The sequence below is a fragment of the Glycine soja genome, chromosome 12, assembly GCF_004193775.1.
Source record: "Glycine soja cultivar W05 chromosome 12, ASM419377v2, whole genome shotgun sequence".
NCBI classification, from domain to species: domain Eukaryota; kingdom Viridiplantae; phylum Streptophyta; class Magnoliopsida; order Fabales; family Fabaceae; genus Glycine; species Glycine soja.
Genome location: NC_041013.1, coordinates 7,602,969 through 7,618,276, shown reverse-complemented (window position 1 = coordinate 7,618,276; position 15,308 = coordinate 7,602,969). Strand labels below are relative to the sequence as shown.

General features: G+C 31.5%; 3 protein-coding genes and 1 non-coding gene across 4 annotated transcripts; 1 reads left to right on the top strand and 3 right to left on the bottom strand.

Moving 5' to 3' along the window:
* Positions 1 to 2,031: 2,031 nt before the first annotated feature.
* On the bottom strand, positions 2,032 to 3,277 carry LOC114378623 (secoisolariciresinol dehydrogenase-like). The gene is made up of 2 exons (XM_028337269.1): positions 3,095 to 3,277; positions 2,032 to 3,009 (listed from the first exon to the last, which is right to left on the bottom strand). Exons 1-2 carry the CDS (start codon positions 3,130 to 3,132, stop codon positions 2,238 to 2,240), a joined length of 810 nt encoding a protein of 269 aa, XP_028193070.1. The 5' UTR covers positions 3,133 to 3,277; the 3' UTR covers positions 2,032 to 2,237.
* Positions 3,278 to 7,981: 4,704 nt separating this feature from the next.
* On the bottom strand, positions 7,982 to 9,582 carry LOC114379471 (secoisolariciresinol dehydrogenase-like). The gene is made up of 2 exons (XM_028338138.1): positions 9,469 to 9,582; positions 7,982 to 9,096 (listed from the first exon to the last, which is right to left on the bottom strand). Exons 1-2 carry the CDS (start codon positions 9,504 to 9,506, stop codon positions 8,325 to 8,327), a joined length of 810 nt encoding a protein of 269 aa, XP_028193939.1. The 5' UTR covers positions 9,507 to 9,582; the 3' UTR covers positions 7,982 to 8,324.
* A 2,515-nt stretch (positions 9,583 to 12,097) lies between these two features.
* On the bottom strand, positions 12,098 to 14,621 carry LOC114378313. The gene is made up of 2 exons (XM_028336885.1): positions 14,446 to 14,621; positions 12,098 to 12,532 (listed from the first exon to the last, which is right to left on the bottom strand). Exons 1-2 carry the CDS (start codon positions 14,549 to 14,551, stop codon positions 12,219 to 12,221), a joined length of 420 nt encoding a protein of 139 aa, XP_028192686.1. The 5' UTR covers positions 14,552 to 14,621; the 3' UTR covers positions 12,098 to 12,218.
* Positions 14,622 to 15,148: 527 nt separating this feature from the next.
* On the top strand, positions 15,149 to 15,308 carry LOC114380626. The gene has a single exon (XR_003659801.1). It is a non-coding gene; the product is annotated as a small nucleolar RNA snoR2/U65 (small nucleolar RNA).

The following is a 15,308-nucleotide window of genomic DNA, read 5'->3' as shown; positions in this document are numbered from 1 at the left end:
GAGGACATAAAACAAGTAACCCAGCTTGGGATCTTGAGATGCCACACTTCTGTGAAAATAGAGTGCACATTCTGAGATTGATCTCCTTGAGCACAAGATTGATAGCCTGACTTAGTCATATAGTCACCGGAGGGACTATGTAACCAAAACCAAGAATCTGATACATCTTTAAGAACCTGCAAATTCTCCTTGAGCATCTTTGAGTGCATACTTAAGCACGGTAGATCTCACCATGCTGCAATGGTGCACCAGGAACCAAAAGAAAATTTTGTTGAAATTTTGTTTGATTAGTACAAGACACTTGAATGCTGTAAAAAAAAAAAAAAGAAGAAGAAGACACTTGAATAAGATAATAACTACGTACTAATGAGTTGTCAAAAAGTTTTTTTCTTGAATGTGATATGACCACACCATGTGATAAGAAGGAATAATTATTTTCCCCCCCACAATCTTGTTGTATGTTGTTGTAGTTTGCATCAATTGTGATTTTTCTAAAATCGATTTTTTATTTGGATCACAAAACTAATATACACGTCTAACAGATGAATTTAGAAATGTAGTGGCTTAGTTCCTACATTTTACTCGTAATTAGGAGAAAATTGAAAGGGGCAATGATATGATGAAAAGTCCTTGCTAAAAATATAAGTGTAGACTGTATGTAGAGATTTCAAGCACACGTGGATCAAGTGACATTTAATTGATTAGTACGTAAGAAAAGAAATTCATGCCTAATTGTCACTTGTGGTCATTCCATGGTGATCAGCCTTTGCTAGAGCGTCCCCCAGTGGTGGTACAAGTTTCATACTATGGGAATGGCAAGCAAAGGGAAGAATTGACCAAGGTGACGCTATCTGAGATGTTGAGTCACATGTTTCATGTTTGGTGGCTAAAATCTCAGACACTTGTCCAACATATGTCTTTTAATTTAAGTGTTGTAACAAGATTAATTACGCGATTGGATCCACTCCAACTGTGTATGACCTCAAAGATTTTCTCACATCATTCACCCTAGAAAAAAGGTTTTCTAACATTCTTCCTTTGAGATTCAACCATTGGAATAAGAGCATGAAGATTCATGGAATCACACATCCTCTTTCACCATTTTTGACTTGTAATTTTTCTATATTTTGTGAATTTCATTGTAGTTAGGATTATATAATTAAATTTGTACTCTACTTATAATGTTTTCTCCCAACAAAGACTTGTTGAGAATGATGTGTGTATAGGCATGATGAGGAATTATATGTTTATGCTACGATTCAAGTACTAAATTACTGTGTCTCAAGTCAATACCTAAAGGGTACTTAATTCATATTACTTGTGTTCTTATAGATCTCAACATAAATGCTTAATGGAATCTTTTGTGAATGCGAAAGTAAGTGTATATATGCTGAAGGATCAAAGGAGTTCTATGTCTAAGGAATTGGATAGAATCTATAATATTGATATATGAACTTCCAAAACATATATGTTTAAATTATGTTGAACCAAAGGAGAATGTAGAGGATGATAAAAAAAGAACTCTAATTCTTAACTACCCTTACCACTAATATAAAAATCTTTTGAAAATCTATAAACTTAACAGAAGTTATTTTCTTGCTTTTTTAATGTGTTGAAGCATTTATGACCGGGACATCATATTTGTTTCCCTTTGATAGCAATTGTGTGTTAAGTCTTGCACCAATACCTAGAGTGATCGATGATACCCTTCAAACGGCCAGTACATCATTCATAAGATGTTATTGTGAGTATTCAAGCGTTCCAAAGCCATCTGAAGAGTCAAGACCCTTAAAATAAAAAACAATTAAAAATAATTAGGTGGTCTTGGACCACACCATCTGTGTATAGTCCTAAGCGATATTTATATAACTCATTTACTAACATTTACAATTTACATGAAAAAATTAATAATATTTAATTATGTCTCATAAAGATTAATAAAGGTAATTTTAGTTCAAAATCAGCTAATAATTTTTCCTCCACGAAAATGATATTAGAGTTATGTGCAGACAAATTTAATCCATTTGGTCAAGATCGAAAGCATACTTTAATTGGTTGGTCATCCTAACACGATACAATCTTTTCGATGGGATGTCCATGAAGAGATAATTTATGTTCTTGATGGTCATAATTTCAAGTTCAGCAAATCTAAAAAGCAAGATTGATGTGTACCTCAATACAAATTAACACTTCAAACCCGCACCAACAAAAATTATTTAAAGACATACATACAATTTTTACTCCGACTGTCCAAACACAGAAAATCCTATATTTACATTAGTAAACCCACCATCTAACACGAGATTGTGACCACTAACATACTTAGACTCATCACCTGCCAAGTAAAGAGCAGCTTCGGCCACATCGTTCGGCACAAGATGAACACCTTTTAGGTTGGAATAAATCTCACGAACTCCTTCTTCGTCAATATTGGCATGTTTCTTGGTCAACGGTGTGGGAACCACATAAGGGGACACACAATTCACCCGAATACCAAACTGTCCAAGCTCCACCGCAGTGCTTTTCATCAGTCCAATTAGCGCGTGCTTTGAACTTGTGTAGGCATGTGTAGCCACTCCACCTAAGATTCCAGCAACACTAGCTGTGTTAATTATGCTTCCCCTTTTAGCAGCGATCATGACTCTTGCAGCGTGCTTTGTTCCCAGAAAAGGACCAACCAAGTTCACGCTTATGACACTCTCAAAATCAGACTTGTTGTTGTCTAGTATGCTTGTTTTGATCTCATCACATATACCTGCGTTATTAAGCATGATGTCTAGTTTTCCATACTTGGAAACCGCTGTGTTCACGCAGTTTTCAACGTCCTCTTCCTTTGTCACGTCGCAGTGAACATAGGAAGCGGATTCCAAGTGTTTGCAAAGAGAGAGGCCCAAATCGTCTTGAATGTCAGCTATGACAAGGTGTGCTCCGTGCTTAGAGAAGAGTCTTGCAGTGGCCTCACCTATGCCGCTTGCACCACCAGTGATAATCGCCACTTTCCCCTCAAGCCTGCATGGCAAGTTAGGTTAACAAACTGACAGATTCTATTATCTTTGTATAATGAAAAAATGAGGTGAAGTTACAAGTTCCTTACCTTCTAATAGGAGCTGAGACCGCAGAAACAGTTGCCATGGGTGAGCTTTTCAGGATATATAGCCAAGGAAAGATATTTTAAAGTGATCAACTTAATATTCTGTTCAAGAAGGAAGTGCTTGCAACTGAAGCTTGCTTTTCTCTAATATTAGATCAAGTTACCTCCCATGTAACTGACGTATGTAGGGACCCCACTTTTTGTTGTCTGAAAGGATGGATGGGAATCAATGTGTGAGAAAAAAATATATTAATATAGGTATTAATAAAATTGATTTTAAAATAATATGATTTATATTTGAATTTTTTACTTATAAAAGTAAGTTAGGAATCAGTTAAAAAAATTGATCCAATTATATCCCATGTTACTTCAACTAGAAATCAATAATATATATTTCAACAAGTGAAAATAAATTTTAGATTTAGAACCAAATTTTCAAAATGAAATCAAATACACTTATTGTGTGTGTGCATTGATTGCCTTTCCGTCTTTGGCAAACAATAATAGAAAACAAATGAGAAATGCATGATAATCGTTTTGTTTCCGTGAAGAATAGCTTGTAGTGATAAGGGGACGAAAGCTACCATTCAATGAGGGAAGGAAATTCCAGCTATGAGTAGACAGAAGAGGATAAACGTAAGAGACAAGTGATGTTCGGGCACTTGGCCTAATTTTCCAAGGTGATGCAAAAGTCTTGTAATATCTGTTTGTTAGATTTTTACTCCAGCTTAATAAAAGCATCTTCAAACCTCAATCACACACACACTTTTCCTACGCAAATCAATATGCTTCTCTCTTACCAATTATTATTTTGTTTTGGGAATCATGTCTCCCTTTTGAGTTTTGAGGGTCTCAAGCGTTCCTATTCCTTTAATTTCCTTCAAACAAATTTTGACACCTACAAGAAAAATGACCTTTGCCTACAGACAAAAATTATCACTAAATGTTAAAAAAATATTTAAGTAAATGTAATAAAGACTTTGTCCTACAGACATTTTGGTCATCAACTTTGAGGGGATGTATAATGATGGATTATAGTCTATTAGTAGAGGTTTTATCTACGAATTTATTTTCACCTACAATTACATTTGATTGTCACTATATATAATTCCTACCATTCACAATGTGCGTAGGTAAAAGTCATTGAGTTATATATCTACAACTTATAACTGTAGGTAAAAGTCATTAACTTGTACCTACAACCTCCAACTATAGATAAAAGTCATTAACTTGTACCTACAACTTCCAACGATATTCTACAAATTATGTGAGTAAATAAACTATACCCAAAACCCAAAGGCATGTGATGAATAAACACCCCATCCATTAATTATGATACCTATTGAGTTAGAATCCTATTACCATCTTATTTTGATGGTAAAGAAGACCATAAAGTATCCAAAAAAATCAATAAAAGACATTAGCGTCAAAGTCCACTTGCTCCAAATCGTATACAGCCAACAAAATTTCACAGAAATCCTTGTTATGGAAGAGCATATGAGAGCGAAACAAGAGGGGGTACATGCAACAAAACCTACTACTGCTCTAGCACTGCAAAAGAAAAAAATAGAAAACTTAAAATGTGTACAGTAAGAAATGATACCGAAACACAACAATTGAGACATATCCGGTTATTTACTAACACTAATACTTCAATCATGTTCTTTTTTCTTTTAGTTTTACCGGTAGAGGAAAAATGTCATAGAAAGACATTTATAATTAATTAATCATGATATGATAGGCATATTTCTATTATAGATAATTGATTTGAAAAAGCAAATAGAAATAAGAAAACTCAAGGGAAACTCACCACGAAAAGCAATGGTCACTGCTTAAACTTCTTGTGAAATGAAAATGAGATTGTCTTTGGATTGTCACCATGCCTTCTTATAAATCCACTAAAACATAATTTTTTTTTTTTTGGGGGGGGGGGGGGTTTAAAAAATAGTATTTGGAAAAATAATAGAATGCTTAATTAAAAAAAAAATCTAACATTAAAACAATAAGAAAAACTAGACATAAAATAGCAGAGACCAGTAACTGGACCATTTTCAACCATGAACTCACATTAATTATCTAGATATAAGAGGAGTCCTTCTTGTATCATAGATGACGATCAAACCCTTATACATATCATCTTCACCTTTAAAAGACACAGCCAATCACTCCCTAGAATTATCCCATGCTATCTTTTCAATTCCCTAGAATTATCCCATGCTATCTTTTCAATTCCGTGATTGAATGAAATAATATAAGATAACCAATAACCACTTAGTTTCAATTTTCCAACAACAACAAAAATCAAGATCTGCAACCCCACTTTAATTCAAGCATACGAATCAGAATTGCATTATTATAGACTAAGAGGAGAAAAGACTAAAACATCTGGTGATGAAAAATGCATGTTATTACAGTCCTAAGAAATTGATCAGAAGAAATTTAAAATAATGATAAGACTTTACAATCACATACATTCAAAGAATTATTGAATACAAACATAAATTCATCTCTACCTACTTGTCAATGATAATATTTCTGACAAATCAACAAGTAACAAATGTATATCTGAAAAGTCTGAGTAATTATCAATATATCATATTTCAGAAAGAAAAAATCTAAAATAATTTGACTAATTGCAAACCATGAATGTTACAACCACATATATTAAAAATGAACTAAAGAGGGAAGTATGAATTTAAGTTAAAACTATGACTTCAAACAGTCATAAGAATAACCAGATCAAAATTTCATTGCATGCTTCCATTAAGTTAATATCATGTGCAAGCTCCCTAAGATCCTTGCAAATGAATTTTCTGCCACTCCATTATAGGGAAATTTTCAGTCATAGACCATGAACCAATTATAACTTTCCATCTTAACACTTGACATAATTTTTATAGTGTTTGACTCTCCTAATACGGGTATGCCAAAAAGTTATACACATTTAATAATAAATTCACATCTCAAATACCAACAGTTTACTAATCCAATCAACTTAATAGTTTATGTTGATAAATATAATGTGTTCAGTATTCTGAGAAGTTCTCTAGTAGAGTATGTATTACTTGTAGTGCACCCAAAGTAGAGGGTATATGTGCTTTTCAAGGTCATAGTTTTTAGCATGGAGATTTTTGGTTACAATCAGACAGTGCATTTGGGAAATATATTTTACATCGTTCCATCTCAATCAATCTTTTCCCTTTTCCAATCAACTCACAAAATTTATTATGGTAAAAGAGCAATACTATTCATCATGGCCATTTTGTGGTCAGCATTCACTATAAATAGACTTATTAGTTCAGAGATTTTGTCACCCTTATACCAGACCTTAATAATAAATATATTCTATATCCCTCTCTCTATTTTCCCTTTTCAATTTAGCTCCTTTGTTAACATAAAAGGATACAAAAACAATAAACAAATTAACATAAGATCTTTGAATGAAAAGGTCACATACCTAATGACGGAGGCTTTGATGCAAAGTGAATAGATCCCAAAGTTGACGATTTAGAAAATGCAAGAAGTATTATACACCCATTTGGATTCCATGTTGCACCTAATCACACATAATTGAAAGTAGAAACCAGATCAATACAACTATTATTTGATACCTATCAGGCAAGAAAAATTACACTACTTCTGTTAAAATATTTATGCAGTTTAGATCATTACAAGTATTATTTGATAGCTACCTCGTTAAAATATTTATACAAGAATTTTCACATTAACCAAACAGACCCTTGGTTTTTCTAGTTCCTTGTTGTACATTTCCCAATTATGAGAATTTCTTATCCACAATCTCCTGGGTGGAAATGCTTTATTCAATGATCCAAAAAAAAGAATAATCCAACGGTGTCATGACAATTTATCAATTTCCTTCCTTTCCTCTTAAAAACAAATCTTAGTTTATACAATATCCACTTAAAACTAAAAAACAACTCTTTCTCTCTCTCTCAACACCCCGCCCTGTGTTTCTTAAATCCACTTCTTGTAAACCCCTAACCTAGAAATTCAACCTCTTCAAAAATCGCTTAGTAACAAACAGAACGCAAATAAAGACCCCAACCCCGATTTCAATCACAACATTGAGACTTTATTAGATAGGAAATCCGTTAGAAATTTTTATATTTATTAGATAGGAAATCAATGTTTTCACTACATCACCTTTGACGTTCCAGTCACAAATTGCAGTAATCTTGCCATGTCTTCCTTGTTGAAAGCTTTGACCACCTCCCAGAACCATTGAACAACATTTGATGCCACTGTATAACCGGTATACTCGGTGTTGGCCTTTAAGTCATCCACTGTAAGGAAAATACCACCATTCAGATGCATCATTGAAGATTAAAAATATACTACATAATTTAAATAGATTTTATTCTTTCAACTAAGATTTAAATATGTTTTCCTTCCGTATAAAATACTAAATATTTGATTTTAGTCTATCCATAAAAATTTTGTCTTATTTTTTGTCCTCCCATATTTATAATGTGACTTTTTTACTTGGAATTAGGTTTGGACTCCAAACCTAAGCTTGCTTGTCCACACAAAACTTGTACTTAAGCTTACCTTCTTTTAAACAGTTTTTTAAATTTCAAATAATAATACACAAATACCTCTTTAAGATAAGATGATAATGGACATTCACAAATTTCAAACATTCTGGCAACATATCTCTACTTTATCTATTTTTGCATATTACACTATTATCAATCAAATCAATTAATTATTGTCTATGCCCTTATCTCTTTTTCTTTCACCTTGTATACACTTGAAAATGAAGTGTATGTTTACTATGTACAGAAACCTTGAAAGAGATAAGAAGAGAAAAGAAATTAATCATTGATTTGATTAATAATGTGATGTCATAAACAGAAGGATAAAGAAAAGTAAAGGGTGTCAATAAAATATTGATAATATTAGAGGTTCCAAATATCAATACCCTAAATGAAACCATGTCTCCTTTGTAACTACACAAGTCAAAACACTTTCATATCCCCATCTTTATACATAACACATGTGCCATAACCTACACAGATGACCCCACGTCTTAGTGTCTGTAATGTCGGGGTGTAATGTCGGGGTGCCCAAAATCAAAGTGACATAATATTCTATAGATACAAGCCAAAATTAAACCAGGCTGTCTCAAACAGTGAAAAGTGAAAACATAACAATGATTATTCACTTATTCAAAATATAAAAAGGTCATTCTCCAAAGATAAGCATAAAATTTTCACGAAGATTGCCCAAGGACACAAAACCCACTATTGACCACAGTGAAGCCTCCATCAACCACAAGATTGTGCCCACTAACATACTTGGACTCATCACTTGCCAGGTACAAAGCAGCTTCGGCTACATCATTAGGCACAAGATCAGTACCCTTAAGGTTTGAATAAATCCCCTGAACTCCGTCATCATCAAGCTTAAAAAAATTCTTAGCCAAGGGCGTGGCAACCACGTAGGGTGACACGCAATTAACCCTAACACCAAATGCTCCAAGCTCCACCGCAGTGTTCTTTGTGAGCCCCACCACGGCGTGTTTGGAACTTGTGTATGCATGTGATGCTACACCACCTATGCTTCCACAAACACTTGCAGTGTTAACTATGCTTCCTCTTCTAGCAGGGATCATTACCCTTGCGGCGTGCTTTGTTCCCAGAAAGACACCAACTAGGTTAACGTTGATCACTTCCTCAAACTCTGACTTTGTGTTGTCGAGGATGCTGGTTTTGTTCACACCGGTTATGCCAGCGTTGTTGAACATGATATCTAGTTTGCCGTGTTTGGAAACGGTGGTGTTCACGCAGTTTTCAACGTCGGTTTCGTTTGTCACGTCGCAGTGAACATAGGAAGCGGATTCCAAGTGTTTGCAAATAGAGAGACCCAAATCGTCTTGAATATCAGCTATGACAACGTGTGCTCCGTGCTTAGAGAAGAGTCTTGCAGTGGCCTCACCTATGCCGCTTGCACCACCAGTGATAATAGCCACTTTCCCCTCAAGCCTACATGGCATTTTATGTTAGGTTAACAAGCACGCACGGAGAACCAAACACAGCTTAATTTCAGAAAAGCTTGATGTAGGCTCTTATTCTACATATCCATGAATAGTTTGGTTTCAAACTTTGAAAAACATGTAATTTAACTCTATCTTTTAACCATCCATCATGTATTTTGAAGTTAGAAATAATTAAATTCACGAATTTTTAAAAAATTTAAGAACCAAAGTATAAGGACTAGAAGCATTTTTTTTTTCTGTTTTCATTGTTTATACTAAATTAATACTCATCCAAATATTTATGTATAATTAAGATAAATTTAAATAAATTGTTGCACTGTGTATGTGTAAAAAGAGGTTAAGTTGCAACTTCCTTTACCTTCTTCCAGTAGCTGAGACCAGTGAGACACTTGCCATGTCTGAGTTTTCGGATGGAGAAGTAAGGTATATATGATGCTGACTTTCGACTTGGAAGTGCTCGAGAAAGAATTGATATGCGTTATGGAATCTGATTCTCTGGGCTCTAGCTTTTATAGAGGTAGACTACAACAAGTTTTGTTATTTTGTTTTTTCATTCTTTGGGGATTGGTAAAAGAAACCGTTACTTTCATCGATAAAAATAGGCAAAATCATCAAATTGAGTCTCTTTTATAAATTAATTATTAAAATGGGTCTGTTTCATTTTTATTTACTAAGGGGGTCTGTTATTTTACTACAAAGCGCTTACCTGAGGGGCACATTTCACCCGAACGCAACACGTGACGTGACTTGACAGGACGATGGGACAGGGGTGAAAGTGGTGGTCTGTCAGGCGCGACCACTAGTGGTGGCCTACCAGGCGCTACCAGTAGTGGTGGGGTCCCAGGCGCAACCACTAGTGGTAGCCTGTCAGGCGCGTCCACTAGTGGTGGGCCCAAACACGTCCCTCTTTCCTATAAAATCTCTTCCCCTCCGTTTCATTTTCACACAAAAACGTTGAAGTAAACTGAGTTGAAACGTGTTAAAGCGCTTTATACCGGTTAAAATTATTTTAAATAAATTAAATTACTGTCACAATAAATTTCCTTCGCAAAGAAGAAAGTGAACCTCTCACAAGTTAAATGGCTATATTGATTTATAAATATCGAGGATATTACAAAATTAATACCCTAATATTATATATAAATATATTTTTTTTGTATACATATATTTCAAAATTACACCTTAAAATTAAAAAAAAATATTAGAATGAATGAAATTATGTTTTGTATAATTTTTTATGTTTTTTTATGATAAATATTTTTCTCTTTTAATTTTTTAAACAATATCTTTAAATACTTATTAGTGAAATCTATTTTATATTCATAAAACATTTCCTTTATCATGTTAATGATAAACTTTGGCTTGAGTGTTGTCTCCCCCTCCAGCGATGATGATTATTCATGAATCATGATTAACTTGAATTTAATGTGCAGAAAAGGTTCGACCAACACGTTTTCAATGCTAGTGGTGAGTTTTGAATGTGCGAGTAATTAATTAAGATCTTCTACACGAGGAGCTATATAACTCAAATAATTGGTGTCATGATGTCATCGTCCAAGTTCTCGTTACATATATATATATATATATATATATATATATATATATATATATATATATATATATATATATAGTATTATAGAATAATTTATTTAGTAAAAATATTTATATTTGATTTTTATTATATGTAAAATTCTTCTAAAAAAATACAAAGAGTTATATATTAAATTTATTATTTGATTCTTTTTTTCTTTTTATTATATCCCTACTTTTATCTTATAGTACTATTTCTTCTTTTGTTTACGAGAGAACTATTTTTTATTTCTATCTTAACCAAAATTATAAAAATATTATATAAATAAATTTCTCACATGAAATCTCTCTCTATTTATATGTTTGTCCAGAATAAAATATATAAGTTACAAATCCACACAATAGTTAAAAAGAGAAATATAATTAACGTACTTTAAAAAAAAATAGAAGCACTACCCAAGTACTCCATGTTATATATTTGGAGTGGGGGCGTTGTTGACATGACTCAAGTTAAATTTTAAAAGGAGTACACGTTAATATCATGCAATAAAATAATTAGATAACATTTTTTTTACTAGAAACAACTTTATTAACAAGGTTATCTTATAAAGAAGGAAATCGTTGTGATAATGCCTTAGGGAAAAAAGCTTTCAAAGTCACTTCTAACTTGTATCTAAGCATGTTCTTAATATGTAATTTGATTTCTTTAGACTTTTAGTCCTGTCTCCTGTTAAATAAAAAAAAGATTTTACTGGAAAAGATAAGATCTACTTGACTTTTACACCTTAAAAAATTAGTTTCATATCTTTTGATTACGAGAATATTTTATATTTTTTTACTTTCAGAAGAAAAAAAGCTATGGCATTTTTTTAATAAAATTGAAATCTTGAAAACCAATTTTATTTTTTGTGAAATTCCTGATTTTTCTATCACTTTTATTTGTTTTGAAAAATTGCTATAAATTTTTTGAACATTTATTATTTTTGTTTAAAGATAATTTCTTTTTACTATAAATTAAAAGGATTAGTATAAGTAGTATACTAATAAAAATAAATTATGTAATACTAAAAGCCACGTTATGTTAGAGATGTTATTAAAATATTAAAGATAATTTTAAAAATAACAGTTAATTATAAACTCAAACACGTTTTCCATGGCCACCTTTTTTTTTCATTTAGAAAGTTCAAATTCAAAATTTTAAATAAAGGATTTGAGTCAAATCTTAGTGCAGAATTACATCTAAGCACTTGTTTTCAATGATAACTAATTTTTGAACAATTCTATGAATCACTAGTCAGTAATCACCACCAAAAAAATTACATACACATAGATGGGTCGAAATAAAGTGCATCAGATATACATACTAAGCTATTGCAGGAACGGACAACTTGGTACTCTTGCACAGTTCTATCTCAACCAATGACATATTGGTAAATAAATATATAAATTAACTAAATAAACACACTTTTCATGTATCAATTTATCACACTATACTGTTAACATCGTATACAAAAGTTGTTAAATTGGATAACGGCAGAATCAACGTAAAGCGACTACATACATGCATGTATGCTTAGGTTAGGTACATAGAGATATTCCAATAGCCATAGAAAGAAACAAAAGAAGGAAATGATAAAAGCACACGTAATTTAATGTGCCATTACTTTTACCATGGTGGTGATTATTGTTTCTCTGGTGAGCAGATCCTGCAGCAGCACCTGCATATACAGGGTTTGTGCCAAGTGGGCGTGGCAAATTGCCGTGTTCACCATTCTCACCACCATGCATTCCCATGCTGCTTGCGTGACCACCTCCATGACCTCCACCACCTCGCCTATTAACTGATGCTATAGTTTCTCTTGAACTTGTCATGGCCATTGTTCTTGCCCTGTCTGCGAAATATGAAGTTAATTTCCATTCATTGTTTAGTATAATTTTCCATGCATTCTCAATTAATTTTATAATTTAAAACATTGGTACATGAATTTGATTTTTTAAGTAATTATATTATAACCAAAATCTTTAATAATATAGCATTATATTACATAATTGATCGAATAATGGGTAAATTATAAACATACATGTATATAACTTCTCTCCTTCCTTTCACTTTGTTTTGTTCTCTCCTTTTTTTCCTTCTCCTTTTAGTCTTGTTTATAAGGGAAAAATAATAATTTTATATTTATCAAGAAAATTAATTTATTTCATTAACTTGTGTTAATCCCAATTAAAAAATAATTTTTTTCTAAACTATCCTCATAAACCTTTATTAAATGAAAAAAAAAATTATATAATCTTATTAAATAAGAAAAATTTATTTATATTTGAGACTAAGAAAATAATGAATTTTTTTCCACATAAATGAGACCAGAGGAGGTACTAAAAAAACAAGTACGTGTATGATAGTATAAATACATAGCCTAGTAAAAAGATCTCAAGTTTATGTTGAAGATTTTTTTTATTTTATTAAACAAGAAAAAATTAATACTACGGAATTTAAAATAATTTATCATGAAACCAAAACCTATAGTAAAATTTTAAATGACTATTTAAAAATAAGGGTTTCAATCAAACAATTAAATTAAACCATAAAATTATTATATTAATAAAGTTAACTAAAACTTTAATTAAAAAATTTATGGTTGCTGATCAGCTATCTCCACCGGCCTACAATTAAATCATCACACTTTCATATGCATTTTTTAAAATACATTTTCTTTTATTGATTAAGATGTATTGGAAATTATAAAAACTTGGATCTTGCATCTTATTAAATGATTATTTTTTATAATTTTTAATAAATTTCAATCAATAATAAAATGTTTATTAAGAGAAGAATGTTATAGAAAGTATGTTATAAAATTTTATTATATTTGAATTCTAAGTTATTCTAATTTTAAATTAAAAATTTATAAAAAAAAAATTATTGAAATCTATAAATAAATATGAAAATATAAATTTAATATAGAAATAGAAAAAAATAAACAACCCTAGAAATAAGACACCTCTAGAAATAGTTATCAAATGAGAAGGGAAACAATGGTGTATAATCCTTGCACGCGGTAGAATTTTTTATTATTATTAAAAACAGAAGAAAAAAAAATGGGTTGCTTTGTTTTTAAGTTGAGAATAATATGTGTCATCCACGTTTAAAGAAAAAAGTTAAGAATTATATGCTGCTTGCACATAAAAAGGGAATAATGTCTGCCATGGGCATGGCATTAATTAATATGCAGAAACTCTTCCATTACTTCTTTTCTATCAAACACAAAAATCATATGACTCAAAAATTGATAAATATTTTTTAGGTAAAATAAAAGGATTTTGTTAAAAGTATTGGTTATGGAACTAAAATAAAAAAAAAATTAAATGTGTAAATTATGAGGGTAAAAATATTATGTACAATATACACAATAGGAATTTTTACTATTACAATGGATTAAAAGTAATTTTGTGCATCTGATTAAAAATATTTCTTTTAGTTTCTTAACTAATGTTATAAGTTAATCAGCATTTGCCAAAACAAAATTAAGTTGAGTTTCTTTGACTTCTGGCCATGACTACAATTGGAATTTTCACGATTACCTTCAGAACTCGCACACAATTGGCATGCAGATGCAGGTCTGATTTTTAAAAAAAAATCAGAAAATTTGCTTTCTCTCTTTCCCTTCTCTTACGGTTGATACAGGTGAAATTTTCGACTATTAATTATACATGATTATGGTCTGGAGTTTGATAAATTCCGAATTATATACTTTATAATAAATAAAATAAGCAGTACCTACTGAAGTTTAGACAATCAAACCTATAAGAAAAGAATGAGAAATGCCTGTATGCGAGAAGTTTCTTTGGTGTTCTGAATTGACCAGAAGAAAATGGTGATGAAACAGCAGCACAATGTAGAATAGCATCACTTCCAGATGTGTTCCATTACAAGTTCCTTTCAATTCAAGTTCAAGGGGTTTCAACTTTCACTATCAACCTCACATGAACTTCTATTTATATACTTCATAGTTCATAGCGGGTGTATATATCTTCCATTCCTAATTCTTTTCTTTTAACCGAAGCAACTTATTATAGCACTTCTAAAAAAAACTAAGATCCTTTCTTTTTCCTGATTTTTTTAAGATGTAAAATATATAAATATAATTCTTTTTATGAGAAAAAGAAAAAAGAACCTTCATGTGCGTCGAGGTTAATTGTATATTTGAAATGGAATAAAATATATAAAATAAGTTATATTCATTAAAATATGGCAATGAGCACTTCCAAAAATGTAGTATCATTAAACAAATGCCTAAAGACGGTATCATGTAATTAACACAATTTGTAGCTATAAAGATGCTAGCTATGAACAGGATAAAAATGAAACAATGCATTGATTGCATGATACCATCTTTAAGCATTAAAATAACAAAACTCATGCATTAAATTTGGATAAAAATGAAACAATGAGAAATATAGGATTTTAATATATGTACAAAACCTAGATAGATTTATCATGAGACATACACATGCATTGTCGATCTTTTTTTTCTTTCTTTCTTAACCAGCGATGCTATGATTGGACCAAAAGCTAGAGTGAAAATTCATTTGTTTATTATCCTGATAGGAACCTGCGGATCTCATACCTAATGATCTGCGGAGCGGATTTATGCGATTACATTT